General features: G+C 41.3%; 1 protein-coding gene across 2 annotated transcripts in view; it reads right to left on the reverse strand.

Moving 5' to 3' along the window:
- hoga1 (4-hydroxy-2-oxoglutarate aldolase 1) overlaps nucleotides 1–27,992 on the reverse strand; it is a 62,518-nt gene that overhangs the window by 12,335 nt on the left and 22,191 nt on the right. Inside the window, exon 8 of one of the 2 annotated variants that reach the window (XM_085458167.1) lies at nucleotides 19,597–19,888. The exons of the other annotated variant lie outside the window; for it this stretch is intronic. Coding sequence (XP_085314293.1) covers nucleotides 19,739–19,888 — 150 coding nt within the window. The 3' untranslated portion in view covers nucleotides 19,597–19,738. Of the gene's footprint in view, nucleotides 1–19,596; nucleotides 19,889–27,992 lie in introns of those variants that run through there. 2 annotated transcript variants of the gene reach the window in all.

Here is a 27,992-nt window from a genome sequence, read left to right on the forward strand (position 1 = left end):
ATTTGGTGGCCAGAAAGGTGTGTTTGTACTTTGAGTGTATTTTCTTCCATTTCACGCACATAAATAAAATCATTGTGAATGAGGTGAAGCCAGCACCTCCATACTGTGTAGAAACAGAGAATCCTAGAGCAGCTATTGTGCTGCTTATGTTATGCCTCCTGTGTTGACATAGTTTAAAGTTAGGATATGTCAGCCTCTGCTGACTGAATTTCACCCATTTAAGTGGAATATGAAATTGCTGCAGTACCCCTTTAGAGGGAATAATTGTTGAGCCATTAAAAAGACTGAACGTCTCTCAGTTCTGTGTGCTGACAGCCTGATGAGAGCACTTCTGCTAATTCAGCCAAAGGAAAGCTCCACAGATTAGAGGCAGATTAGAGTTTTTTCAGGACTGTTTGGTCAAAGAAGCCAATCAACACAAAGTAAATGACATTTACTGTTTAAGGTAAAAAAAAAAAAGTTATTTGTCAACTGAAAATAGTTGCACTAAAATATGATTACCAGCCTTGTTAAAAAGAACCCTGACTAGTTCAGCTTGTGGCTGCTGTTTCTAAAGCACGCTGTCAAAACACATAGTTTGCTTTTATTGATTTAAAAACTGAGTTGGTCCAAATTTCTAACAAACCAGAGGTTTAAAAATTGTCACAGTGTGCTGCTTTTGTTTGCAATTTCCAGTTAAAAAAAAAACAGCTTTCCTGTTGGAGAGGAGGAAGGTGGTAGGAAAAAGACACTCTACAAAAGACCTGCAATTAGGTTATAGGAATCTCTTTTTGCACTTGAAGCAAAAAGTGTTCAGAAATATTACTGGTTATTAAAGGATGACTGAAGGCGCCAGTAAACCTTGCACATTGGTCTCTGACCAATATGACTAATTGAAGTATTTTCTGGAAGTAAAACTGAAAGTCAGACTAATCTGCAGTGTTTAATCTATACATGTTTTCATAGTCAGGGTTCCTTTCCTTTCTAAGCAAAAATACAATCTCTAAGGTGACCTAGCATGTTGTTCCCCATGTATCCCCGTCAACTATTATGCTGTTTAAAGTTTCACTTTATTAAGTCTGTGCACAAAATTCTTGTGAGCCAAAAGCTCAGGCTAATAATCCAGAGTCCAATCACAATGCAGAGGTTAAAATTGGTCCCCTTTTAGGTCCATTCAATGGTTTTTCTAATTGTAAACACTCCCCGTGATCTTTATCAGGAGATACAAGTCTGCATAATGCATTTATTTTTCTTGTATCATAACTGAATTTAGTTTTCCTATTACAGAGCGTTTTTTGTTGTGAAACTACGTTTTCAAAACAGATCAAAGGTCAACTTGTGGCTTCTCAGAGGCTTTAATCATGTCTCTTTTCAGGTGCCATACTTTACACATTTACACATGCTACACATGAGCAGCATTTCAGTCTTTTATGAAAACTGAAGGAGAAAAATTTAACGTTTTAGGCATTTAATCATTTGTCCAAGTTCAGTCGTGAGCTCAAATATTAATTTTGATGAAAAATAAACAAAAGCTATTGTTGACTAAAAATAAACTTGCAGACAAATTTAACAACTGATAACCAAAACTTATCTCTGTAAATAAAAACTCAGTAACTGGGCTTTTTTTTCTTTTTCAGAAGTTTCACAGATGCATGTTTTATGTCGTCTCACGTGGGGCCACGTCCCCGTTTTAGCACCTTTAAACACTGCAAAAACATTTGGAAACTGAGACTCGCTGATGTCACGAAGCCATAAAGTCACATTGTGTTGTTGTTTCTGATGAATTTGTTGTTAAGATGATGATGTCATGGAAACAAAAGATGAATAGTGTTTGGTATTTTAGATGGAAGTGAATCCACAGACAAAACAATAAAGAAAATGCATGAAACCGAACCAGATTGTGAGCCTTTTGTGTTTGTGGTGCGAGGGCCCCCGGGAGACATGAAACACTGGAACGGCACAACGAAAGGTGCACACAACCACAAGTCAACACGCATACACATGCGGAGACATATGGAAGGATTCTGAACTCTGATCACACATCTCAGCAGGTTTAACGATTATTCGTGGAGCTCGGCTGTCAGAAGCCCACCTCCACCACCCCTCCCCCTGCTTCATCCTCCCCTCCCCCCACCCACTCTCTGCTCTGCTGTCACTAAAATAGCTTTAAGGTGTGTTTAGGTTGGACTTTAACCCCTCCGCCTGTTTCGTCTCCTTGGCAACCGTCCAGAGTTCCCTTAATTTGTATCATCTCAATCCCAAGTGCTGCAGCAGTTTTGCCTATTTGCCCCTAATCATGGAGCCTGTTTCCATGGCAAAGTATTTAAATATGCTCTGCAGATCATATTCATGTAACACACCACCAGTGGAAGATGTACATGCGTGTTTGTGTGCATTTCTTTTGTTCCTAAAAGTGACCCCCCCCCCAACCTCGTGGATCACATCTGACGTGGTTTTTAAATTTCATTTTCCAAACATCATCGCTTCTCTTCTTCCATTCTATCCCTCTAATTCCACAGGGAGGGATCTCCTGTTTTCTATTTCATGCTTTCCTTAAAGAGAGGGGGCTTTGTCTCTTATCTTATCAGTGAAGCTTCACGGCTCCCAAAAGCTTTGGCCATGTTTAGAGAGGAAGTGCACGCAGCATACTGATAAGAGAGGCCTGTCACTGCACGTATAGCTGTGAGAAATTAAAAAAAAATGGTGTATGAAGAAAGAGGGGGGCACAGATACACAAAGCGTGGATTTTGCCTGTTTTAATTGCTCTACAATGGCACTTTTGGGAGTTTGTGTATGTGTGTTTGAGTCAATGCATGGATGCCTGAGTGCGCTGGGGGAGTTATATAATAGGTATATTCATCTGCTAAATAAAAATTTCAGCAGCCATCACTCTTCCGCTATAAGCTGCAGCTCAAGGATGAGACGATATAGGCAGAAAGGTTAGACATAAACATCACCCCGATACTGGCTGCTTCTTATTCAAATCAGCTGATTCTAAGACCTGCCAGCCAGGAGAGAAAACACGAGTCTGAGAGGAACCGAATTCACACAGACATTTGTCCATTTTTGGAATTAAATGATGAAACCTGAAGATACTAAATGTATTGTTGGGGGAAGGCTTACATTAGAGCTTTACCAGGAGAGAGTCCAGTGTGATCTTGTCATTGCAAAAGCAACCGCAGGGTATTCAAATGAAATAGATAGGGCAGGAAACTCTTAAATACACTGAGGGTATATATTTATCAGGGGGGCCTCTGGGGCTGTTTCCCATTTGTCATCACGTTCACGAACAGCATTTGATGTCAAAATAAAACTTCCTTGCGAAAAACACAAAACCCCGTAATCATTCAACTCGACTATGTTTAATCCCAAAAAACAAAAAAAAAGTTGAATAATATTCAAAATATCACTTTATTCTCTGGATACTTTGCTTTACCACACATGGTAAATTAAGTCACTGACTGCGAGAATGTTGGTTCCAGGAGCTTTTATTAAAAGTCACCGCATCAACCTGCATGCCCATGCTTTTCAAATACACTTAGAGTCTGTGAGAATCAGTTTGAGTCTATTAACGTTCATAGTGTTGCTATAGCCTGTATATAAACGATGGACCAAGCCACCGGAAAACCCACTGTGAAGCCTCGGGCTTATCATCTTTGCTATTACTGTCCTGTTGTGAGTGGTAATGCTGTATGCTCACAGGCTAATGACTTGTCAGCCGCATGGTAGCATCTCCTGGTTTAGCCTCCTTTTTCACCTTAACAGCAACCATAACCTACAAAACCAGCGTCATGTTTTACTCAGTAAGATTTCAAACTAGGGACACAGATCATGAACTCTTCAGAAAAGGGTTGTGAGGTCACAGATCAGGTGAACCAACAAGTCATTTTTATCAAACTATACAATTAGATGCAAGAGTCACCCTCTACTGCAGGGGTCTCAAACTCACGGCCCGCGGGCCATTTGCGGCCCATGTCACCTCTACTTGCGGCCCGCATATTGATGTGAAGAAATATTTTTTTAATTATTATTATATGAAAAATGATTTAATACGACGGCAGAGTGTTACAGGCATGGCCCTTTAAGACTGTAGCCTCATGGGCGGTGTAGTCCTTGCTGCAGGGAGAACATGTGGGACCAACCCTCCCGCTGTGTGTGTGTGAGCGTGAGGGAGGGAGAAAAAGGAGAAAAGTACGAGGTGCTACTGAGTAGAAATTAAAAAGAAATTAAGATTCGACTGTACACTGTGTTCGTGTTTTCCTCCGAAACAAAGATCTGCTGGAGCAGCCTTTCAATGCCTCTTTCTGTCTGTCGCTAGCAAAGTTGACCCAGACAGTAAAGCTAGTTCCCGGCTACGAGCCCGACACGGAACCCAAAGTATTAGCCAGAGGTCTCCTTACCACGGTTCGGAGCCGCGGACCTGCCCGAGGTAACAAGAGAATGCAAACATGTTGAGGGATTGGCTGTGTTAGTTCAGTGAGAGATTTATTTGGAAAGAAAACAGTTTTCACTTACAGTCAAAAGCTAAAGTGTACGCTTATGCCTGCATTTTTATTTTGTTAAATACAAACAAAATATAGCAAAAGTGCTGCCACGTGTCTGGCCAGAAAGAGCTGTTTATTTGGTAGTTGAATGAAACTACTGTACTATACTGTTTTTTTCTGCTCATCAAATACATTTCATTGTAATGTTGACAAATGAAACTGAAACTGAAAGGCTTCAGATAGCTGAGAGTGAGAAAAAAATTCCGTTCATGTTTGCAATTTTGTCTTGTTACACAATATTTGGAATTAAATAAAACAAACAAAACACTACATTTTAGGAAATATTAGTGGGTGTTTTCGTGTTTGTTTTTTTGTACTACTTGGACACTAAAGTGGCCACCAATGAGATGACGGTGCCAGAAGTGGCCTGCAGCTCATTTGAGTTTGAGACCCCTGCTCTACTGTGCAGTAGAAAAAATGCATGATTTTGTGGGTCAATGACACAGAAGGAAAAATAAGACAACTTGTAACTAGAAACCCAGTTGGACCCATTCAATCACAAACTAATGGCAAAATGTCTTCGTCATTCAGTTTTATCACTGTGTTGACACAACAAGGTCACTTTGAAGATGGAAAAGTGTTTGCAAACCTGGTACGGGTCTTTGAAATAACCATTTGAAAGGCAACAAGATCACAACTTCATTGCAGGTGGTTGCAAGACTTTTATTCGTTCTGCAGTTTCTACCAACTGCTTTCCCTGGTCTGACTGTAGTATAAGCCTTGGCTTCCTTTTTCACATCCAGAAGCTATGCTGATGTTTTATATACAGTCTGTGAGTGTTGCATAGATGTCTACTGACAACAAATGGACCTTCTGTATTTTTATTTTCCAGTATGGTGTAAAAAGTAGTACGTGCCTTAACGCTGATGATGAGCATACTTTATGCAAAGGGCAACAAGATGTTGTAAGATTTTTGACATTAACATTACAAAATGTGCAAAGAAACACACATACTGGGCTTTTGTGCAGAAGTATTCTACAAGTACTATACATTAAAATTCCCCCAAATTCAAAGAGTCTGAGCCTCATATTCATTTCATTCTCTACATGATGAAATCAAGTCTTTATTACAGTTCCTCCTCAGGCTAGTCATCACAGCACGTCTTGATTTTAAGACCAGGACACATTAATTTTATGGTGATATTTTCACATTCAACATGCCGCCGCCTTCTCCCTGCAGGTGCTTCAGGCACAAGAAACAAGAAAAACCGGAGTGGAGCAGATTGCAGTAGGGTGAGAGGGATGGAGTTGCATGTGTAAATGCTGGAGAGGAGGAATAACACTTGGGCTTAGCTAAAACACCAGAGGAGAGGAGAGGATGTAGGGGGTGGGAGTACCAAGGGAAATGAAGACATGATATACATATTCAACATCCATCAAGGAAAAAAATCCATACACTGATGGTCAGATAGATGTAATCCATCTCTAGTAGGTTCTAGCAGTAATCTGCGACAAATAGCCTTTTTGTTTTTGTTTTTGTTTTTTTCAGTCCTGAAGAAGGTGCTTGAACTTGGACATTCAGACTAAATGCACAGTGTAGGTGGAGATTGATAGGGAGAGACAGCAGAGCCTATCCTCTCCAGAAGGTGAGTGCTGTTCCAATGAATTAAAATTCCAACACACACTATTGCTGCTTTGAATTCTGATTTCTGGAATTTCTGTTTTTACGCTCATGATGCTATCCTGTATGCCACTGGTCCCACTCCAATCTACTTTCTACAGATTACATGCTATTTTTAGCCGCCAATGGTTAACTTAAAGCTTGTTTTAAACTCCACAAATGCTGAAATATGCATTTCACATGAATATAATCACTGAAGTAGGTTAAGTCTTAAAGCAGCATAAATCAATATAAAAACATGGTTCAATAGTAGAATGTCCTGGTGAAGTCATTTTTGACTCCGCACTTAAAAACGAACTGTGCAGAATAAGATTTCTGCTGCTAGAGGTTCCTCATTCAAACCAACAGTAAAAGCATACTTTAAGATAAAACTAGGATCATGTTCTTATCACCACTGTTGCCTAGTAAAAGTTACCGAGTCAGGCTGAAATCACATCAATGCACATTAATTCTGGTAATGATCAGGTTGCATATTCACTTAAAGAAGTTGCTTTCTAATCAAACAATTGCAACACAATGTTAATTGCTAATATGAACCAACTGTTCATATAGTTCCGGTAGCCTACAATATGTATCAAATTCAATAATAGGGAGGGCCAGAGCTCTTATGATCAAACAATCTTTTTTTACATAATATAAATTGATTATTCAATTTATCCATTATCCATTGCCGAAGCTGCTGCATTGAGCTGCAGCCGCAAGGTGGTTGGTGCCTGCCGTGGTGGTAATCCCCGAACCAAATGGTGGACACCAGAGGTGAAGGGAGCCACCAGGCTGAAGAAGGAGTCCTATTGGGCTTGGTTAGCCTGTGGGACTCCAGAGGCAGCCGACAGGTATCGACAGGCCAAGCGGAATGCGGCTCGGGCAGTGGCTGAAGCAACAACTCGGGTGTGGGAGGAGTTCGGAGAGGCCATGGAAAAAGACTTTCGGACTGCCTCAAAGAGATTCTGGCAAACCGTCAGGCGTCTCAGGAGGGGAAAGCGGTGCTCTACCTGCACTGTGTATAGTGCTGGCGGAGCGCTGCTGACGTCGACTGAGAAAATTGTCAGGCGGTGGAAGGAATACTTCGAGGACCTCCTTAATCCCATTGACACGTCTTCCGAGGAGGAAGCAGAGTCTGGGGATGAGGGGAATGACCCGCCAATTTCCGGGGGCGAGGTCACTGAGGCAGTTAAACAACTCCTTGGTGGCAGAGCCCCTGGTGTTGATGAGGTCCGCCCCGAGTTCCTGAAGGCTCTGGACGTTGTAGGGCTGTCCTGGTTGACACGCCTCTGCAATGCTGCGTGGAGATCAGGGGCAGTACCCATGGACTGCAGAACGGGGTGGTGGTTCCCATCTTTAAGAAGGGGGACCGGAGGGTGTGTTCCAACTACAGGGGGATCACACTCCTCAGCTTCCCTGGGAAAGTCTATGCCAGGGTGCTGGAAAGGAGAGTTCGTCCGCTAGTCGAACCTCGGATACAGGAGGAACAATGCGACTTTTGTCCTGGTCGTGGAACACTGAACCAGCTCTTTATCCTCTCAAGGATACTTGAGGGTGCATGGGAGTTTGCCCAACCAGTCTACATGTGTTTTGTGGACTTGGAGAAGGCATTCGACCGTGTCCCTCGGGGTGTCCTGTGGGAGGTGTTGCGGGAGTATGGGGTGTCTGGCCCGTTGCTACGGGCCATTCGATCCCTATACAACCGTTGCAAGAGCTCGGTTCGCATTGCCGGCAATAAGTCGGACTCGTTACCGGTGGGTGATGGGCTCCGCCAGGGCTGCCCTTTGTCTCCGGTTCTGTTCATAATTTTTATGGACAGGATTTCAGGCCAAGTGGCGAAGGGCTTTCGCTTTGGTGGCCTCAGAATCTCATCTCTGATTTTTGCAGATGATGTGGTTCTGTTGGCTTCATCGGGTGAGGGCCTCCTGGAGAGATTATATCTCTCGGCTGGCCTGGGAACGCCTTGGTGTTCCCCCGGATAAGCTGGAGGAGGTGGCTGGGGAGAGGGAGGTCTGGGCCTCTTTGCTTAGGCTGCTGCCCCCGCGACCCGGCCTCGGATAAAGCGGATGAGGAGGACGGATGGATTATTAATTTATGTATATTTAAAAAGTTGGATTTAAGACTACCTGGTAAATGTCAGCCCAGCAAATATACTGTCCACTTGCTTGTTTTCCATCTCTACCAAGTGGCATCCTCTTAGCTGGGGACAAACAGAATTGTGATTTGGTCAGTGCTCATTTAAATCAATTAACCTACTGGTTTATACTGTTTCAAAGCTTAAAGCAATGTTAAGGACATGGTCAAATAGACAAGAAGGTGCTGATTTATCCTTTTCCCTTTTTGATTGGACTAAGAACCCAGTTACACATCATTACAGACCTGCTGGCAATCTCCTGGCAAGTTCAAATGAGTTTGGAAAAATGTGCATTCACTGACTGGCTGGCATGTGATTGATGGATATTGCTGGCTGCACCAGAAACCTCCTTGTGATTGCTTTGGTTATGAGCAGATTGCTACAGTCTCTAGTAATCTGCATGAAAGACACCAACTTGTCTGGAAACACTGACCAACCACCCAGGGGTTTGTGAAGCTCGAAAAAGTGCGATAGAAGCAGGAAACAGAGAATGCTCATCTAAGTCGAAGTTGTACCATTACCTGTGAAACCAACATGCTTCAAAAGGCATCACTTTTAGTTCGAAGGCAGATGTGGTACCCTTTTCGCAGTTTTTCACACTATTGCTTAGAGAGTAGTTTGTTTGCAAACAAATCAACAGGTTCCATGCAAACTACTGCTCACAGAATCCTGATAGTGACTAAAGCCAGGACCGACTGTCAGCGACCGATGGTTGCCAGGAGGTCACTGACCAGTCTTTAAGCCTAAGTGAATGGGTCATTAGCAATTTATTCCACAGTCTCTGCCAGCAACCTCCAGCAACCAACCTCGCCAGCTGGTTGGGGAATATTCATTTTGACAAAGGCTACGTTCACACTGCAGGCGAAAGCGCATCAAATCCGATTTTTTTGACCCTATGCGACCCATATCCGATCATGGTATGACAGTGTGAACGGCACAAATCCGATATTTTCAAATCCGATCTAGGTCACTTTCGTATGTGGTACTGAATCCGATACATATCCGATGTTTCAGAAAGCGACTGCTGTGTGAATGGTCAAGTCGCATTAAATCCGTCTTTTATGTCACTGACACAAGACAGTCGCCAATTTCAGCACTGGAGAAGCACCCGATAAGACATCGCAAACGCTTCCTGGCCATCCGGTGAAACTGCTGGGAAGACAACGTTGGAGAAACGTTAACATTTTATTTGTACTGCATAATCTGCAGATTCTGACAGAAATCTGCAACTATCCTTTGAAGCACCGCTCCTCTAAAACAGCAATAAGGATCATTATTAGGTTATCTACATTATTATGTAGATATCAAAATAACTTAAAGCAAAAATTGGGAAACAATACTGTTCAGTCGAACAATACTGTTCGGTCTGTGTCTAAACAGAGCACGTTGTGTGTGACGTCTTCTTTTGCGCATACAGGCCACTTTGAGGGTTCACACTAGAGCGCGTTTGCTGTTGCATTTTATTTGTAGTGTGAGCGAACAGACAAAAAAATTGGATTTGATCAAAAATCCGAATTGAGCATTAAGACCTGCAGTGTGAACGTAGCCATAGTGACTGGTGGTTACAACATGGTTGCCAACCATCTCTATGGTTTTGTGACTGGGGGGCTTAAAGAGACTGTTCCAGTGAGTACATTTTCTTTGAAGCCTGATTTTCACTGGAAATGTTAGCATCCCATTTTATATAGCAGTGAATTGCGGATGTTAGTTGGTAATGAAGCTAGCAAGCCAGGCAAGCGTTAGCCGATAGCTCGTGCCCGGTAATCCAGAAAGCCCCCAAAACCAAATGGTAGTACGATAGCCTAGAAACTAAGGACAGTCTTACTTTTATATAGAGTTTATGGTCTGTACTAACTCCTGAAGGAATATTGCCCCTGTACTTGCCAAACAGTTACTTCCACCGTGTTTACAAAGCCTGCTGGAGAGCAGGCAGCATAGATCAGGCTTCTAGAGCCCACTGTACAGATAACAGTGTTCATCACATTTTGTTCCAAAATGTATGCATGAATGTATGTGTGAATCAAAGCTGTACAACATTGTCCATAAAATAAAACTTCATTAGTTAAGTTTACAGGTAAGCAGAAGTTTTAACTTTTATTTTATTTTTTTATAGCACATCAAAAAAAAAGTTCCAGTTTTGCTTTTTAATGAGGTTAATTCATAATCTTGCCACAAAAATGCTGGCTGTTCAAAGCTTTCGAGCAATCAGTGCTGCTTTTTTGTTCCTCTGCTGAGGACGGTCTCCATTTGAGGCAAAGAAATAGGTCATGCAGCTGCTCAATTATGCTTAATTTTAGATCTACAACGCCCAGTTTAACTAGTTATTAATCAGGTTGTCGCTACCTTTGTCACTCTCTGAAGCTCCCTTATTGTACCAACCTCCAGCTGCCAATCCCAATTAGGACTGAAATCTCACTGTGAAACCAGCTATGTATATCTTTGTCAGACTAATCAAACTTATTTTTTTGTTTATAAATCTTTGTGACTTTAAATACTATTTCTACTTATTACCAGGCATGTCAACCATTACCTTTCCATTTATTCCACTCTGTACCTTTTGTCTGGACTTTCACATGCTCGTAATCTTTGAGCTCCATCCATCTGGTTCACAAATTCCCCCCCACTTCTCTGTCTCTTTCTCTCATCTTCCCCCTCATGTTGCCCTTCCTTTCGTCCTTTTTTTGTGTAGTAGTGATGTGGCTCAGAAACAGGGAGTCAAAGAGTGGTGAGCTGGGACCTCATTATAAAAATGTTCAGAGATTTATACTTCAACTTAGTCTTTAGATAATTCCTGACTGTGTGCTTCATGTTCCAATTCTAAAAGATACTGAGCATAAAAAAACCCTTAAATGAGCTCTAGGGGCCCCATTTGTAACTTTGGTTTGATCTAAAACTCTCACATTGATGTCAGACACCTTATAATTAGTAAGGTAGACTACAATTAATACAAAGTCACTTCTTAATCTTAAGTAACACAAGAAGAGCCACGTTTACTTTTGTCCAATTTAGACACAAATTATAGAACATTGCATGTAGCAATTAATGTCTCACACATTTAATTGATAATTCCTGCAAAGTTCACGACAGACCAGCGTTTTATTTTTATTCTGGTTAGAAGCGAGGCACACTGTAATGCCACCCTGCAGAGTCTCTGCTGGTTTAAACAGCCGTTCTTTATTTGTCAAAAAGCTCTCTTCAAAAGTAAAAATTCATTATTCTTTTAATGCTACCTGCTCTGTGAGACTCTTCAAAATGAAGATAAAATACAAAAGTTCTTTATATTCCTCGATGAGCTGACAAAAATGATTCAAACAGAATCAAATAAAGCAATTGTTGGGGATGGGATTTAGTGGCAGGATCAATCAGCACTGGGCCCTGTCAAGAATATTACAGTTGCAGAATGCTGCATGAATGAAAATCAACTACTACAGTGAAGAAACCGGCTCACTGGTGTTTTTTAAAAGCCTCTGTACATGAATGAAGCTCTGTGGTTATCCAGAGAGTACGAACAATAGTAAGATCAGAAATTTCATGGGGCAGAAAAACTGTGACTACATAAACGCTACTTGTTAACCAGACAAATACATGTTGAGCTGCTTTGCCTACATATTGTGCGCTGATATACAGTGGCTTGCACAAATATTCGGCCCCCTTGAACTGTCCCACATTTTGTCACATTACAGCCACAAACATGAATCAATTTTATTGGAATTCCATGTGAAACACCAACACAAAGTGGTGTACACGTGAGAAGTGGAATGAAAACCATACAGGATTCCAAACATATTTTATAAATAAATAACCACCTTTTGCTGCAATTACAGCTGCCAGTCTTTTAGGGTTTGTCTCTACCAGCTTTGCACATCTAGAGACTAAAATCCTTGCCCATTCTTCTTTGCAAAACAGCTCCAGCTCAGTCAGATTAGATGGACAGCGTTTGTGAACAGCAGTTTTCAGATCTTGCCACAGATTCTCCATTGGATTTAGATCTGGACTTTGACTGGGCCATTCTAACACGTGGATATGTTTTGTTTTAAACCATTCCATTGTTGCCCTGGCTTTATGTTCAGGGTCGTTGTCCTGCTGGAAGGTGAACCTCCGCCCCAGTCTCAAGTCTTTTGCAGACTCCAAGAGGTTTTCTTCCAAGATTGCCCTGTATTTGGCTCCATCCATCGTCCCATCAACTCTGACCAGCTTCATTCACCATTTCTGAATGATCGCTTGAACAGTGCTCCGTGGGATGTTCAAGGCTTGGGAAATCTTTTTGTAGCCTAAACCTGCTTTAAATTTCTCAATAACCTTTTCCCTTAGGGGTGGGTTTTGATAAGCGATTTATCGATTAAAATCGATTCTGGCTTGTATAACGTGATATGGATTCATTAAAATCATGAATCGATTTTTTAATATAAATGTATTTTGCCCAAAACGCCAGAATCTCAGGTTAAACCTCACAAAATTTCAACAACCACCAAACAGCTAAAACAGTAAATGAGAGCAGTAACACGGATTCTGCACAAAGACGTAAAAACAAAGCTCGGACCTGCCGACGGATCAGAATGAGTGAGATGTCGCCTTTCTCACCCTACACGGTCGGGGCTCCTGATTCCGATGTTTCGGGGGCTCCGCGCTTTGTGTTTACGCCCTTTTTGCGCTGATTCTAAAGCTGTTAGTTTTATCTCTCTCCAAACAATATTGACCGAACCAGCAGCAAAAGAAGATCCAAACTAAGCTTCACAGAAACATCGTCATGAATTCCCTCTGTTTTGCTTCCAACACGATGAAATCACACTTCATGCACAGCTCTCTCTCTCTCTCTCTCCCTCTGTACTTCAACACCAGTTTTCCCATCTAAAAATCTGTTTTCTACATTATTCGCTTGCTTGTTATGCACAAGTCTACCGTTGTTTACAGCGCCGTTGGCAGCTGTTTTTTTTTCCTTTTACTTACTTCCGAAAAGAAAACCTAATTTCTGCTGTTCAATAGGCTACTGAACAAATTTAAACTTTTTAAAATTGTGCAAAATGCAGCCGTGTCTCTAATAAAACCGTTGTAACTTCAGAGGTAATGTGCTAAAGTTGATTAATGGTTTTCTTTCGTTTTTGATGTACTGCAGAATATTTTTATAAAATCCCAGGCCAGGAAAATCACCTTCATGTTTTTCTGTGTTTTATCTTCAGCTACTTTGACACAAAGGCATCTGCTGTGATGCTCACACCTTTGATAAAGACTTGCGAGTGTCAGCTTACTTTTTATAGATACAAAAATATGTAAATTATCTGAATTATAATATTTCTGACTGTCTGAGGCAAAATTTCCCAGATTCAAATCGAATTGAATCGAATTGAATCAAATCGTGGATCAAATCGATTCGGGACCTTGTGAATCGGAATCGAATCGATTCTAGAAATCAGTGACGATACCCAGCCATATTATCCCTGACCTCTCTGGTGTGTCCTTCGACTTCATGGTGTTGTTGCTCCCAATATTCTCTTAGACAACCTCTGAGGCCGTCACAGAGCAGCTGTATTTGTACTGACATTAGATTACACACAGGTGCTCTCTATTTAGTCATTGGCACTCATCAGGCAATGTCTATGGGCAACTGACTGCACTCAGACCAAAGGGGGCTGAATAATTACGCACACCCCACTTTGCAGTTATTTATTTGTAAAAAATGTTTGGAATCATGTATGATTTTCGTTCCACTTCTCACGTGTACACCACTTTGTTTTGGTCTTTCACGTGGAATTCCAATAAAATTGATTCATGTTTGTGGCTGTAATGTGACAAAATGTGGAAAAGTTCAAGGGGGTTGAATACTTTTGCAAGCCACTGTAATTAACCATGGTGGTAGGCTGTAACTGAGTCTTTCCTCTTACACAATGAAGCTCACAAAACGGTGTGGAAGGCCAAAATTAAGAGCAAAAGATATTTCATATTTAGCCATCTTAACTGTGCCACGCTCTCGGGAAGAGGGAGAAGGAGGGAGAGCTGCGTGAGTCAGGCAGTAGCTAATCACAGGGGAAGGAAGAAGAGAGGATGGGGGAGGAGAGAAAGATGGGAAAGGAAAAAAAAGGGGATGGGAGGGATCGGGGAATCTTTTAAGTTTGGTTTTAATCTGTGGCATGACCAGGATGGGGGATAATGGAGAAGGAAAGGAGCACAGAAGGAGAGAGGGATTGGGCTGTACATGCAACACTACGCAGAGAGGTCACCACACTGCCTGGGGGGGGACTGGGATGCAGAGAGGAGAGAGGGAAGAGAAAGAAAAGTGAGGGCAGGGTCGAGAGAGGAAAGGAGGGGGAGACAGATGACAGATCGTCAGGTGTGGAGGGATGATGATGTGCAGAGAAGGCAGCGGGGGGAGAGAGAGCGTATTTGTTGGGAGATTTCATTGCAATGACCTCGCCGTGTCATCGTCACGCTCCTCCGGGTGATGCTGTGCCTCTTTTGCTGACTCGCCACTTGCTCACCCCAGGAGCAGGAGTGAGATAGAGGCCAGTCCCCCCTCCTACTGTTTGCCCACTGGGAGCACAGACATCAACCGAACCATATCAAAGGGATGCCCTTGACAGTGCAGAAGCAGCGGTGGGGCGTGTCGCCTCCATGTGGTCACTTAGAGCCACTGCACCTCACAGAATGATAAAGGAAACCAATTACCAAAAGGTTTTTGAAATAAGTGAAGACAACACTTCAAAATGTTATGATGACACTTAGCGTGAATGCTTAAATTATACCGAGGCTTCAGACCTCAGGGGTCAACAGTTAAGAACACAGCTGATCAAACATTAGGACACTTTTCCTCTGGTGTCTGAAAGGACTGAAAGGTACCACAGCAACAAGAGACATACAGGAATAAGTATTTAAGGATCCTATTGAAGATTTTCCGTTATTTAGTTCTTTGGCAAAAATCTTTAGTAACAAGACCGCCCTTGGAAAGAGGTTAAACACAGATGAAATAAAAAGAAGAAACCTCATATTATCAGAAATCCTTGAGCAGGTTTATTAATATGAACTCATTAGTTGAATGTTTTTCAAACTCTGCAGGATCAGAGCCTTAAATCGCTTTCATGAACTTAAAAATACACACAAAAAAACTGTTGACTTGTGTTTTGAATAGACCTTATTTTATAGAAGGCCACTATTAACTTACCATGTAAAAGCCCCACTAACTACTGTATTATTATTATTATTATTATTATTATTATTATTATTACTGCAATTTTTGTGTTTCAGGCTGGTTCCATTAGCTGGATGAAAAGAGGTCACTCATAGTAGCAAAAACAAAAGATTATTATCAACTCTGTAGCTCTGCTGACGTTTTTGCCTCTTTTAGCTCACACTGTTGTTTCTGTGGAGCGCGGTTCAGGCTTCGCTGTGCTCTCGTCAACTTTGACTGCAGCACTGGGCAGCAGAGTTCAGCTTAAAAGCTGCGATAAACTAATAAGGAAACACTTAGTAATTGGCACAGCGCAACATGTTGACAACACATTTGTAAAACTTGCACTAACAGTGTATTCCCATGTTATTTTCTCTAATACCATCTATTATGGTTATTAATCATTTAAGCAGTTTCTGGATATGAGTGCTAATTAATTAGTATTCACGTGATATAACATCTGATTTTTACTTCGCAAAAAGAAAATGAGAGAAAAATAAAAGCAATGACAGTATCAGTCAAATTCATAATTGTGTGTGTGTCTTGGTTTTGGGTAATTAGAGTCAAAATACAAGAACCTGGAGGTAACCATGGCTGCAAAAAGAAGCACACAAAAAAGAACGGTTGCATAATATTATCGCTGCTGACGCTGTAGCTTTGCTTCATCTTTATTCATTTCAAAATATCAGTTATCGTTATCATCATGACACTTTTAAAAGGATAACTTATTTCCTGCTACTGTGATAATGCTGGGCTTTGATTGCAGCGCTGTCTCTGGTGAAGGGGAAATGATGTGCACTTACAGAGGAAATCATTTCTTTAAACTTTGGCAGTTCTTAAAGAGTTTTATAATGTATTTGTTATTCACCCACTGACTCACAAAAACTCATACACCCTCATATGTATGGCAAGGTGCTGGCTTGTCATTGGGAGAAACTTGGGGTTCTTTGTATTATATATCAAACTCCTCTTCTGTCTTCGGTACCGAAGATAAACTTATAAACTTGTTTTTCAAGGAAATGTGACCTCATATAAAACTGCACTTATCTTGGTACCTAGCAGAGCAATATCAAGGGTGGGGGATGCATGTCTGGGTATCAGATTGCAGAAGCTTTGTCTCCAAAAGTATGTAGTTGCACTGGCTTATATTATATTTCTCCTTCATCCTCCGGATCAAACAAGCAGGTGAGGAAAAGTTTAGGCAGAGGCCAACTATCCCTCACAGCTTCAAGTCACAGTGACTTTTTAGAGACGTGGTGCTCAGTAACTCACTTTTTACACCAGTCCTTGAATACTTTGTTTAACAGTGACTAAAGGTCTTATAATTGAATGTAAAATTGACACAAAAAAGTGTGTATTGCAGCAAAGAAAGCAGGCCCCTGAAAACCAAGGTGACACTAAAGTACACTTTTATTCACAAAATCTGGATTGTTATCTTTCACTCCTGCCACGAAGAAAGAATTTGTTATAAGGCCATGTACTCTAAAGGAAATTACTTTCTGCAGTCTTACAGACAAGGCACACGTAGTCACTGAACATTCTCGTATTACACAAAAAAATGTCACATGTCATTATGCGGAGACATTCTCCCAAATAAAGGACACGGTGTCTTCAATAGCTCTGAATGCTTCCAATATTTGACAAAGCCAAATAATCACAGTAACAAAGGTCTGTCACAGTGAAGCAGTGTATTTTCAAAAAAAATTTTCAAAGTTTCTCAAACAGTGAAAAATTTCAGACCAAGGGTTAAACATTACTTATAAACTACAACTGTGCTTGTAAGACAGATGTCCTTAAAACTGAGTGGCAGGTGATTTAATCAAAACTGTTTATACTCAGAGCTTTCCATCTGTACTGTGTCCTTGTCGCACAGGAACAGAAGAAAACACAACAGCTCCTCCTTTTTTTATGGTCCTGTAAGTATTTCTGAAAATATCTCCTGCTAAGAAAGGTGCTAATTGGACTCATGGTACGATAAAAGCAAAAAAGTGCTATGTGACAAAGCCAAAGGCTCTCATTGCCATGGCTACCTGCTACACGGCTTTAATTACAGTAATTATGGTTTTTAACTTTTTCACATCAAAGAGCGCTCTGGTATTCTGCAGCAAACTGTGACCATGACCTGCAGCTCTGCCTCCCACTGAACTCTAGCTGATCTCAGGTCTTTCTGAAAACATTTATCAAATCTATATTTGAGATGAGGAACTTTTCTTTGGCTTTTTGGTGGCCAGACCTAATCTCAGACATGCATGAACACATCATTCAGTGCTGTCTGGCCAAGGAAGGGCACGGGGCACATTTGCTCTAGAACGCCTGTTTGTTTTTCTAATATTAGATAAATATCAGCACAGGAAATGAGTGAAAAAACAGTATGGGCATCATTCCCCAGTGAGATATTTTATACACACACACACAAACACACTGAACATACATGACTGATTTAAATAAGAGCAAATGATGTGATAGTTTTTTTGTTCCAAATTTTTTATTTTTCAAAGACCTTGGGAGGCTTCAGTGTTATTCAGCCTGAGGTTACAAGTGGCCTGGCTGTACTTTTAGTTTCCATACAATAGCTCTACAGAGGTATTCTGAATAATAAGACATCTCCTGAGGTCAAAGCATGCCAAAGCTGTGCTGTAATTACATGACAATTACCTTTAGGTTACAGGGCATCTTAAACTAATGAGGCTGATGCATACAAATGACTTTCTGCCATTGCAGTAGGTGCAAATGTCCAAAGTATAAAATGCATGCCCTGTGAGACCACCGTATTTCTAATGACAAAACAGACAATACTGTGATTAAATAACTCATATTTACTCCACTGTCAGGTGATTTCCATTTACTGTCTACTGCTGTGAGACTACAAATTCTGTATTTTTACGCATCCACTAACGATTAGACAAAGTAATTGTTTCCTAAGTTACACATGAGTCTTGACTAAAGAGTTCCAGGTCCAAGTCCCACATTTCAAAGCTTAAGTCAAACAGGTCATGATCTGCCAAATGCATTACACGCCAATTATACACAATTATACATCTACTTTTTACACTAGGCTGAAAAGCCACTCCTCGCTATGAACCAATCCAGGTTAGTTATTGGTATCTTGGGAACATTAAGACAATGGCTGACATATTTCCTATTTCAATTTAATACGTAAAGATTTGAAGGGATCCATAAGTTGCATCGAGCGACCCCTGGCAGGATTTTCATGGAAATAATTTTTGTGCAACAACTCTAACAAATGGACAAAAAAACAAATCAGACAGAGTAATCACAAAACCTCCTTGAAAGAAGAAAAATAACAGTTACAGGCTAAAATATGAGGGTATTATTTTTCCCTGTGTAAGGCTGAGGTTTAGTTTGGAATCTCTTATTACGTCCACTTGTCCTCTTGCTTTAGTGGAGCAAAATATGAAAATAAATAACTGATCACATGATAAAAACAACAGGAAAGATCAGCAGCTAATTGCCTGTCACTGGCTTCTTATTCTGGTTTGTGTACATTGTCATACTTGTAGTGTTTTAATGTATAAACACCTTAAAGTGGTGGCTTGCACTGCCAGAGGCACTTTTCTTCCTGAGTCTGCTTGGCTTCTGCTGGCTTGATCCATTACCTGTAATGTCAGCTGCTACATGTTTTATGGTGTAGATTTTATAGACTATATAACATTGTGTACATATATATGTACACAAAGTCTGGTAAAGTAAACCACGGGGGGACCACCACGACAATGTTTGTTACAACAAACCTAAGCAGACACTTAAATCAACCTCAGCCAGTTGAACTTTTTACAGAAGCTAACAAAGCTCAGTATCAGCCAGAAGCTAGCAGCCTCGGTATTAGTAATGGCTCAAAATAGTCAAAATAATTGAAAAATTGTTTTGTTATACAATATATTCTACACCTGCTATTACGTGGAAAGTTAAAATATATCAGGGACACGCGGGTGTACAGCAACTCGTTTTCAGTTAATCAGTCGCAGTACTGGTCGCAGAGCACTTGGAGAAAAATTGGAATTGGCCAAGAAAATTTCTGTCAGTCCAGGTCAAAGAAAAAGAAGAACAAAAACCAAATAGAACTTTGAAGTTGGATTAATTGATTTATACATTTATTTTAATGTAAGGGAGTTTTTTGCAGGTTTTTGGATTTGGCTCAATAAATATCAACAGTGGACAGAACTGAATATTTATTTATTTATTTATTTATTTTCATGGGCAGCTGTGTTTTCCCTTTATGATATAATTACACCAACAGCTAATAGGTCCACACATAGTGACCTCGCTCACACATGCACTCTCGCTCCGCCTAGGTCCCTTTACAGCCACCCATTGGAGGAGAAGTCCCGCCTCAGTTGCTGACTCTCGGCCTCTGTGAGCGGCTGAAGAGGTGATCGACAGGAGCCACCGTGGAAACCAAACCACTCCATCGCCTGCTTCAGAGCGGGAACTCCCAGCTTCCTAGTCACCTAGCAACACAGAGCTTTAATCAGTCTTCATATACAGTCAGGTCCCTAAAAATTGGGACATTGACACAATTCTAACATTTTTGGCTCTATACACCACCACAATGGATTCCAAATGAAACGAACGAGATTTGCTTTAACTGTAGACTGTCAGCTTTTATTTGAGGGTATTTACATCCAAATCAGGTGAACGGTGGACAGTGACAATTACAACAGTTTGCAAATGCGCCTCCCACTTCTTAAGGGACCAAAAGTAATGGGACAATTGGCTTCTCAGCTGTTCCATGGCCAGGTGTGTGTTATTCCCTCATTACCCCAATTACAATGAGCAGAAAAAAGGTCCAGAGTTAATTTCAAGTGTGCTGTTTGCATTTGGAACCTGTTGCCGTCTACTGCTAAGATGAAATCCAAAGAGCTGTCAGTATCAGTGAAGCAAGCCATCATTAGGCTGAGAAAACAAAACAAACCCATCAGAGAGATAGCAAAAACATTAGGCGTGGCCAAAACAACTGTTTGGAACATTTTCAAAAAGAAGGAACGTACCGGTGAGCTCAGCAACACCAAAAGACCCAGAAGACCATGGAAAACAACTGTGGTGGATGAACGAAGAATCCTTTCCCTGGTGAAGAAAACACCCTTCACAATAGTTGGCCAGATCAAGAACACTCTCCAGGAGGTTGGTGTATGTGTGTCAAAGTCAACAATCAAGAGAAGACTCCACCAGTGTGAATACAGAGGGTTCACCACAAGGAAGGCCAGATTAGAGTTTGCCAAACGACATCTAAAAAAGCCGTCACAGTTCTGGAACAACATCCTATGGACAGACGAGACCAAGATCAACGTACCAGAGTGATGGGAAGAGAAGAGTATGGAGAAGGAAAGGAAGTGCTCATGATCCTAAGCATACCACCTCATCAGTGAACCGCCATGACACTTCCAGCGCCATGCTGGAAGTGTCATGGCGTGGGCACGTATGGCTGCCAGTGGAACTGGTTCTCTTGTATTTACTGATGATGTGACTGCTGACAAAAGCAGTACGACGAATTCTGAAGTGTTTCGGGCAATATTATCTGCTCATATTCAGCCAAATGCTTCAAAACTCATTGGACGCTGCTTCACAGTGCAGATGGACAACTACCCAAAGCATACTGCAAAAGCAACCAAAGAGTTTTTGAAGGGAAAGAAGTGGACTGTTTTGCAATGGCCAAGTCAATCACCTGATCTGAATCCGATTGAGCAAGCATTTCACTTGCTGAAGACAAAACTGAAGGGAAAATGCCCCAAGAATAAGAAGGAACTGGAGACAGTTGCAGTAGAGGTCTGGCAGAGTATCACCAGGGATGAAACCCAGCATCTGGTGATGTCTATGTGTTCCAGACTTCAGGCTGTGCTTGACTGCAAAGGATTTGCAACCAAGTATTAAAAAATGAAAGTTTGATTTATGGTTCTTATTCTGTCCCATTACTTTTGGTCCCTTAAGAAATGGGAGGCACATATGCAAACTGTTGTAACTCCTACACCGTTCACCTGATTTGGATGTAAATACCCTCAAATAAAAGATGACAGTCTGCAGTTAAAGCACATCTCATTCGTTTCATTTGGAATCCATTGTGATGGTGTATGGAGCCAAAAATGTTAGAATTGTGTTGATGTCCCAATATGTATATGGACCTGACTGCATATCCCATATGGATGATGTTGTGCTTTGCAAAGCTTTAAACTTAGACATTTTCCCTATTCGTGATTTATATTTGACGGCTGAAATCCACCTGTACCACATGCCACTTCATACTGTAGTGAAGATGATTTTATGATTTAGACTGTAGAGCAGTGACATTTACCACCACATTTACCTTAATGCACACTTACAGAGCCTGAGACATGCTCAACAGCACCTGCCTTCAATTCAGAACAAATCAGAGTGACATACAGTGCAAAACTGACATTTAACCTGATGCTACAAAGATATACAGTGGGGCAAAAAAGTATTTAGTCAGCCACCGATTGTGCAAGTTCCCCCACTTAAAATGATGACAGAGGTCAGTAACTTGCACCAGAGGTACACTTCAACTGTGAGAGACAGAATGTGAAAAAAAAAATCCATGAATTCACATGGTAGGATTTGTAAAGAATTTATTCGTAAATTAGGGTGGAAAATAAGTATTTGGTCACCTCAAACAAGGAAAATCTCTGGCTCTCACAGACCTGTAACGTCTTCTGTAAGAAGCTTTTCTGTCCCCCACTCGTTACCTGTATGAATGGCACCTGTTTGAACTCATCATCTGTATAAAAGACCAGAGGTGGGACCAAGTCATTGTTTTGCAAGTCTCAAGTAAGTCTCAAGTCTTTATCCTCAAGTCTCAAGTCAAGTCTCAAGTAATGTCAGGCAAGTCAGAGTCGAGTCTCAAGTCACTGGTGTAAAAGTCCGAGTCAAGTCACAAGTCTGAAACTTTGAATTTCAAGTCCTTTCGAGTCGTTAAAAAAAACAACGAAAAAATAATGTTGCAGTTATGCTAAATGTAAATATTAGACCATGTAATTTTAAAATCTGTGTTTTTCTCAACACATGACAAAATAGTGAACTTGGAAAATATACACAAATTGTGAAATTGCACCTCTTTAAAATGCAGCTCAATTAAACCTAGCTCCAAGAATAATTTTCACCAACGGTTCTGAGATAAGCTGCATGTTATTCTTGGATGCGGTTGTAGGACCAGCTTTAAAATCGCATGACAAAAATATCATACACATTAAAAAAAACTGTATCACCAACGTAGCCTGGACAACATTTGCTAGTTAGATGAAGTCAGCTATCTAATCTTAGCATATTTATATGCATATTTATAATCATACGGTTCTTGGAGTGAGTGCATACACTCATGAAGTTTAGTAACTTCAGGTCACTGCAACAAGCCCAGGTACAGTTTACCGACGGATGGGTACAGGACCTTGAAATGCACCGTGTAGAACGAAAGACCATCGTACGTATCATAAGTTTACCAGTCTCACAAATCGTCGTCATAAATACACATTCCTTAACCGTTTATTAATAGGACCTTTGAGCTCAACGGTAATTAATTAGTAGTGGAAATAATTTCTGGTAGCATCACAGAAATGTAGCAGTGACAATAATACTGTATGCTGTAATCGTACTGGACAATTAGTGATACAAAAAACCTGTTTTATCCTGTGAATAAAAGTATATGTTTTTGTCAATGTACCATAATAACAGAAGCGAAACGCAATATTGTGTCAGGACAATTCACTATTTATGCACAATAAATAAAGGAGCATAGCGCGACAATTTCTGTTCAGCGCCAGACTTGCTTGTAACCTATGTCACTAATTATGTTATGAAAATGACGTATTAACTACTAAAAAACACTGACCTTCGTGTAAATGCTTGGAGCAGACTAACCTGTGAGCTGGAGGGTTCTGGGACGTTATATTTGATCTTTGAATGGCTGCAATCCAGGCCATCCGTCGCATCTTTGTTACTTCGGAAACATGGCTCGAACAATTTCTCTTCAACGACGTAATCCGATAACAACCGATCTCTTTACCCGTCGGCTTCCCGTGGCTGTCATGCGACCGGCTATTGCAGTTAATAATACAACGGCTTCTTGACATTTTTGTGTTTCTTTTTATCGCTGTATAACTGATTTTAATTGAAAGCCTGCGTGCGCTAGTACCGCTTGCCACGAGTTCCCAGAATCCTTTGCGGTTCTACCCGTGAATGACGTCACATTTTCAATCTCTATATAATATGCATGTTAAATTTTATATTTGGGGTAAAATATCAAGTCTTTTCAAGTAAACCGGTTCAAGTCCCAAGTCATTGGTGTAAAAGTCCAAGTCAAGTCACAAGTCTTAGAACATTTTTTCAAGTCAAGTCTAAAGTCATAAAATTAATGACTCGAGTCTGACTCGAGTCCAAGTCATGTGACTCGAGTCCACACCTCTGTAAAAGACACCTGTCCACAGCCTCAAACAGTCAGACTCCAGACACCAGGAAAAGTATTGTAGACCTGCACCAGACTGGGAAGAGAGCCTCATGCTATGGGGCTGTTTTTCTGCCAAGGGGACAGGACGACTGATCCGTGTTAAGGACAGAATGAATGGGGCCATGTATCGTGAGATTTTGAGCCAAAACCTCCTTCCATCAGTGAGAACTTTGAAGATGAGACGAGGCTGGGTCTTCCAACATGACAATGATCCAAAACACACCGCCCGGGCAACAAAGGAGTGGCTCCGTAAGAAGCATTTGAAAGTCCTGGAGAGGCCTAGCCAGTCTCCAGAGCTCAACCCCATAGAAAATCTGTGGCGGGAGTTGAAAGTCCATGTTGCTCGGCGACAGCCCCAAAACATCACTGCTCTCGAGAAGATCTGCATGGAGGAATGGGCCAAAATACCAGCTACTGTGTGTGCAAACCTGGTAAAGACCTATAGTAAACGTTTGACCTCTGTTATTGCCAACAAAGGTTATGTTACAAAGTATTGAGTTGTATTTTTGTTATTGACCAAATACTTATTTTCCACCCTGATTTACGAATAAATTCTTTACAAATCCTACCATGTGGATTCATGGATTTTTTTTTCACATTCTGTCTCTCACAGTTGACGTGTACCTCTGGTGCAAATTACTGACCTCTGTCATCATTTTAGGTGGGGGAACTTGCACAATCGGTGGCTGACTAAATACTTTTTTGCCCCACTGTATATGTATATAAATATACATGGCGCAAAGCCAAGTTAAAGCTAAACGTACCTGCCTGGAGTCACAGCTAGCAGATTATTACAAAACACGATGGTTAATCATTCCTGTGTTTTGTGGCAATTACATCACTTATTCTTGCACAAAATCATTTGCTACTTTACTGACTGAGATACTTTCATGACTTATGTAAGCCAGCCAGTGTTTCTGTTCAGATATCATTTTTCTGGCAAGAAGAGTAGCAAGCTAAGGTTAGCCAGCTAGTTAAGTTAGCTGTACCATTTGTGTCCCTGGAAAAATCCTCAGCATTTTTTTACTCCATCATGTCCAGTTATAACAGCGATTACAAGAGGTACAAGCTGGCTTTCGCAGAAGCAGTTAATGCACTAAACAGATCTTTACCCTGCGAATGATCATCAAATAAAACCTTGAATTACAAGAGCACAAGGCTGTCTTTACCATTGCTCTTGCTGCTGCATCTGCACGGAAAATGCCACAACAGATTTCCACAAGATTGAAACTGGAATACCACAGGGTTGTGTTTCTCACCTTTTCTATTCCTCTTCACTACTGATTTTGTTATAAGGAGGTGAGTCAACTGTTGGATTGCTTTGTAGAGAAGCTAAACATGTTGTAGACCTCAACCAGATCAGAGGACTACAGACTGGGTAGTGCATATACAGATTCTCATTCATATCAACCAAAGGCAGGTAGAAGAGGTGAACAAGTTCTAGTACTCTGGAATCTATTCACTGCTGATAGTATGGTTGACTGAACTGTCATCGGCTAAGTGGACAAAGCCTTAAGTATACTATAATGACTGGAACTGATCTGTGCATCTGCCTCTCTAAACTCAGCTACAAAAATATGTCTTATCAATTCAGTAGCTGTGCCCACTGTCCTGTATGCATGAGAAACATGGAGAGCAATGGAAAACATTTCCCAAAACCTCAACAAACTGCAACAACACAGCCTGCAAAGGATTTTTAAGATCTCTTACTCGGACTGAGTTACCACACTGACACCATTACTTAGTGATTTCAATTAGAAGGACACATCCTTCACCTACAGTGGCTTGCAAAAGTATTCGCCCCCCTTGAATCTTCCCATATTTTGTCACATTACAGCCACAAACATGAATCAATTTTATTGGAATTCCACGTGAAAGACCAACACAAAGTGGTGTACACGTGAGAAGTGGAACAAAAATCCTACATGATTCCAAATATTTTTTTACAAATAAATAACTACAAAGTGGGGTGTGCATAATTATTCAGCCCCCTTTGGTCTGAGTGCAGTCAGTTGCCCATAGACATTGCCTGATGAGTGCTAATGACTAAATAGAGTGCACTTGTGTGTAATCTAATGTCAGTACAAATACAGCTACTCTGTGACGGCCTCAGAGGTTGTCTAAGAGAATATTGGGAGCAACAACACCATGAAGTCCAAAGAACAAACCAGACAGGTCAGGGATAAAGTTACTGAGAAATTTAAAGTAGGCTTAGGCTACACAAAGATTTCCCAAGCCTTGAACATCCCACGGAGCACTGTTCAAGCGATCATTCAGAAATGGAAGGAGTATGGCACAACTGTAAACCTACCAAGACAAGGCCGTCCACCTAAACTCACAGGCCGAACAAGGACAGCGCTGATCAGAAATGCAGCCAAGAGGCCCATGGTGACTCTGGACGAGCTGCAGAGATCTACAGCTCAGGTGGGGGAATCTGTCCATAGGACAACTATTAGTCGTGCACTGCACAACGTTGGCCTTTATGGAAGAGTGGCAAGAAGAAAGCCATTGTTAACAGAAAACCATAAGAAGTGCCGTTTGCAGTTTGCCACAAGCCATGTGGGGGACACAGCAAACATGTGGAAAAAGGTGCTCTGGTCAGATGAGACCAAAATGGAACTTTTTGGCCAAAATGCAAAACGCTATGTGTGGCGGAAAACTAACACTGCACATCACTCTGAACACACCATCCCCACTGTCAAATATGGTGGTGGCAGCATCATGCTCTGGGGGTGCTCCTCTTCAGCAGGGACAGGGAAGCTGGTCAGAGTTGATGGGAAGATGGATGGAGCCAAATACAGGACAATCTTGGAAGAAAACTTCTTGGAGTCTGCAAAAGACTTGAGACTGGAGCAGAGGTTCACCTTCCAGCAGGACAACGACCCTGAACATAAAGCCAGGGCAACAATGGAGTGGTTTAAAACAAAACATATCCATGTGTTAGAATGGCCCAAAGTCCAGATCTAAATCCAATGGAGAATCTGTGGCAAGACCTGAAAACTGCTGTTCACAAACGCTGTCCATCTAATCTGACTGAGCTGGAGCTGTTTTGCAAAGAAGAATGGGCAAAGATTTTAGTCTCTAGATGTGCAAAGCTGGTAGAGACAAACCCTAAAAGACTGGCAGCTGTAATTGCAGCAAAAGGTGGTTCTACAAAGTATTGACTCAGGGGGCTGAATAATTACGCACACCCCACTTTGCAGTTATTTATTTGTAAAAAATGTTTGGAATCATGTATGATTTTCGTTCCACTTCTCACGTGTACACCACGTTGTGTTGGTCTTTCACGTGGAATTCCAATAACATTGATTCATGTTTGTAATGGTAAAATGGTAAATGGCCTGTATTTGTATAGCGCTTTACACATCCAGTCTTCCACCCATTCACACACACACATTTACACACTGGTGATGGCAAGCTACATTGTAGCCACACCTGCCCTGGGGCGCACTGACAGAGGCGAGGCTGCCGAACACTGGCGCCACCAGGCCCTCTGACCACCACCAGTAGGCAACGGGTGAAGTGTCTGTAATGTGACAAAATGTGGGAAAGTTCAAGGGGGCCGAATACTTTTCCAAGCCACTGCATCTCCTGAACAATTTGCAAAGACCACCATGACCTGGACTCCATAAATGGGTAGACATAAGAAAGGCCAACCAAAAGCTCATTTGAGGTGGATGTTCACTGACGATCTGAACATTGTTGGCATCAGCTGGCTTTGAATGACCGTATTTGTTGGCGATCATAAGCTGCCCTGTGTGCTAACAGGCGTAAGACGAACCAAAGGTAAGGCTAAGGTTAACTTTAAGCAGCTTATGCCGTCAGTGTCTGTTGTTTATAAAAAAAACCTAAAAAAAACAAAAGAATCATTTGTGTCTGAGAATGAGCGGGCTTTTTTCTGAGTGCACTGGACTTTGCATGAATAGTTCATAGAGGAAGTAACATTTGTTTTGAGTTTAACATCAGATTATCTATAAATACAGCAGAGAAAAAAAAATCAGGTTTGTCTTCTTGGCCCAGAGTGCAATCAGTAAGAGTATTTCAGGCAGAACAGTTTTACCTTTAAGAAATGTGACTAAACCTCCAGTCTGGCACCATTTGTG

Source organism: Copadichromis virginalis, linkage group LG6 (genome assembly GCF_057382275.1).
Source record: "Copadichromis virginalis isolate Kocher_CV1m ecotype Utaka linkage group LG6, C_Virginalis_male_GT1.1, whole genome shotgun sequence".
NCBI classification, from domain to species: domain Eukaryota; kingdom Metazoa; phylum Chordata; class Actinopteri; order Cichliformes; family Cichlidae; genus Copadichromis; species Copadichromis virginalis.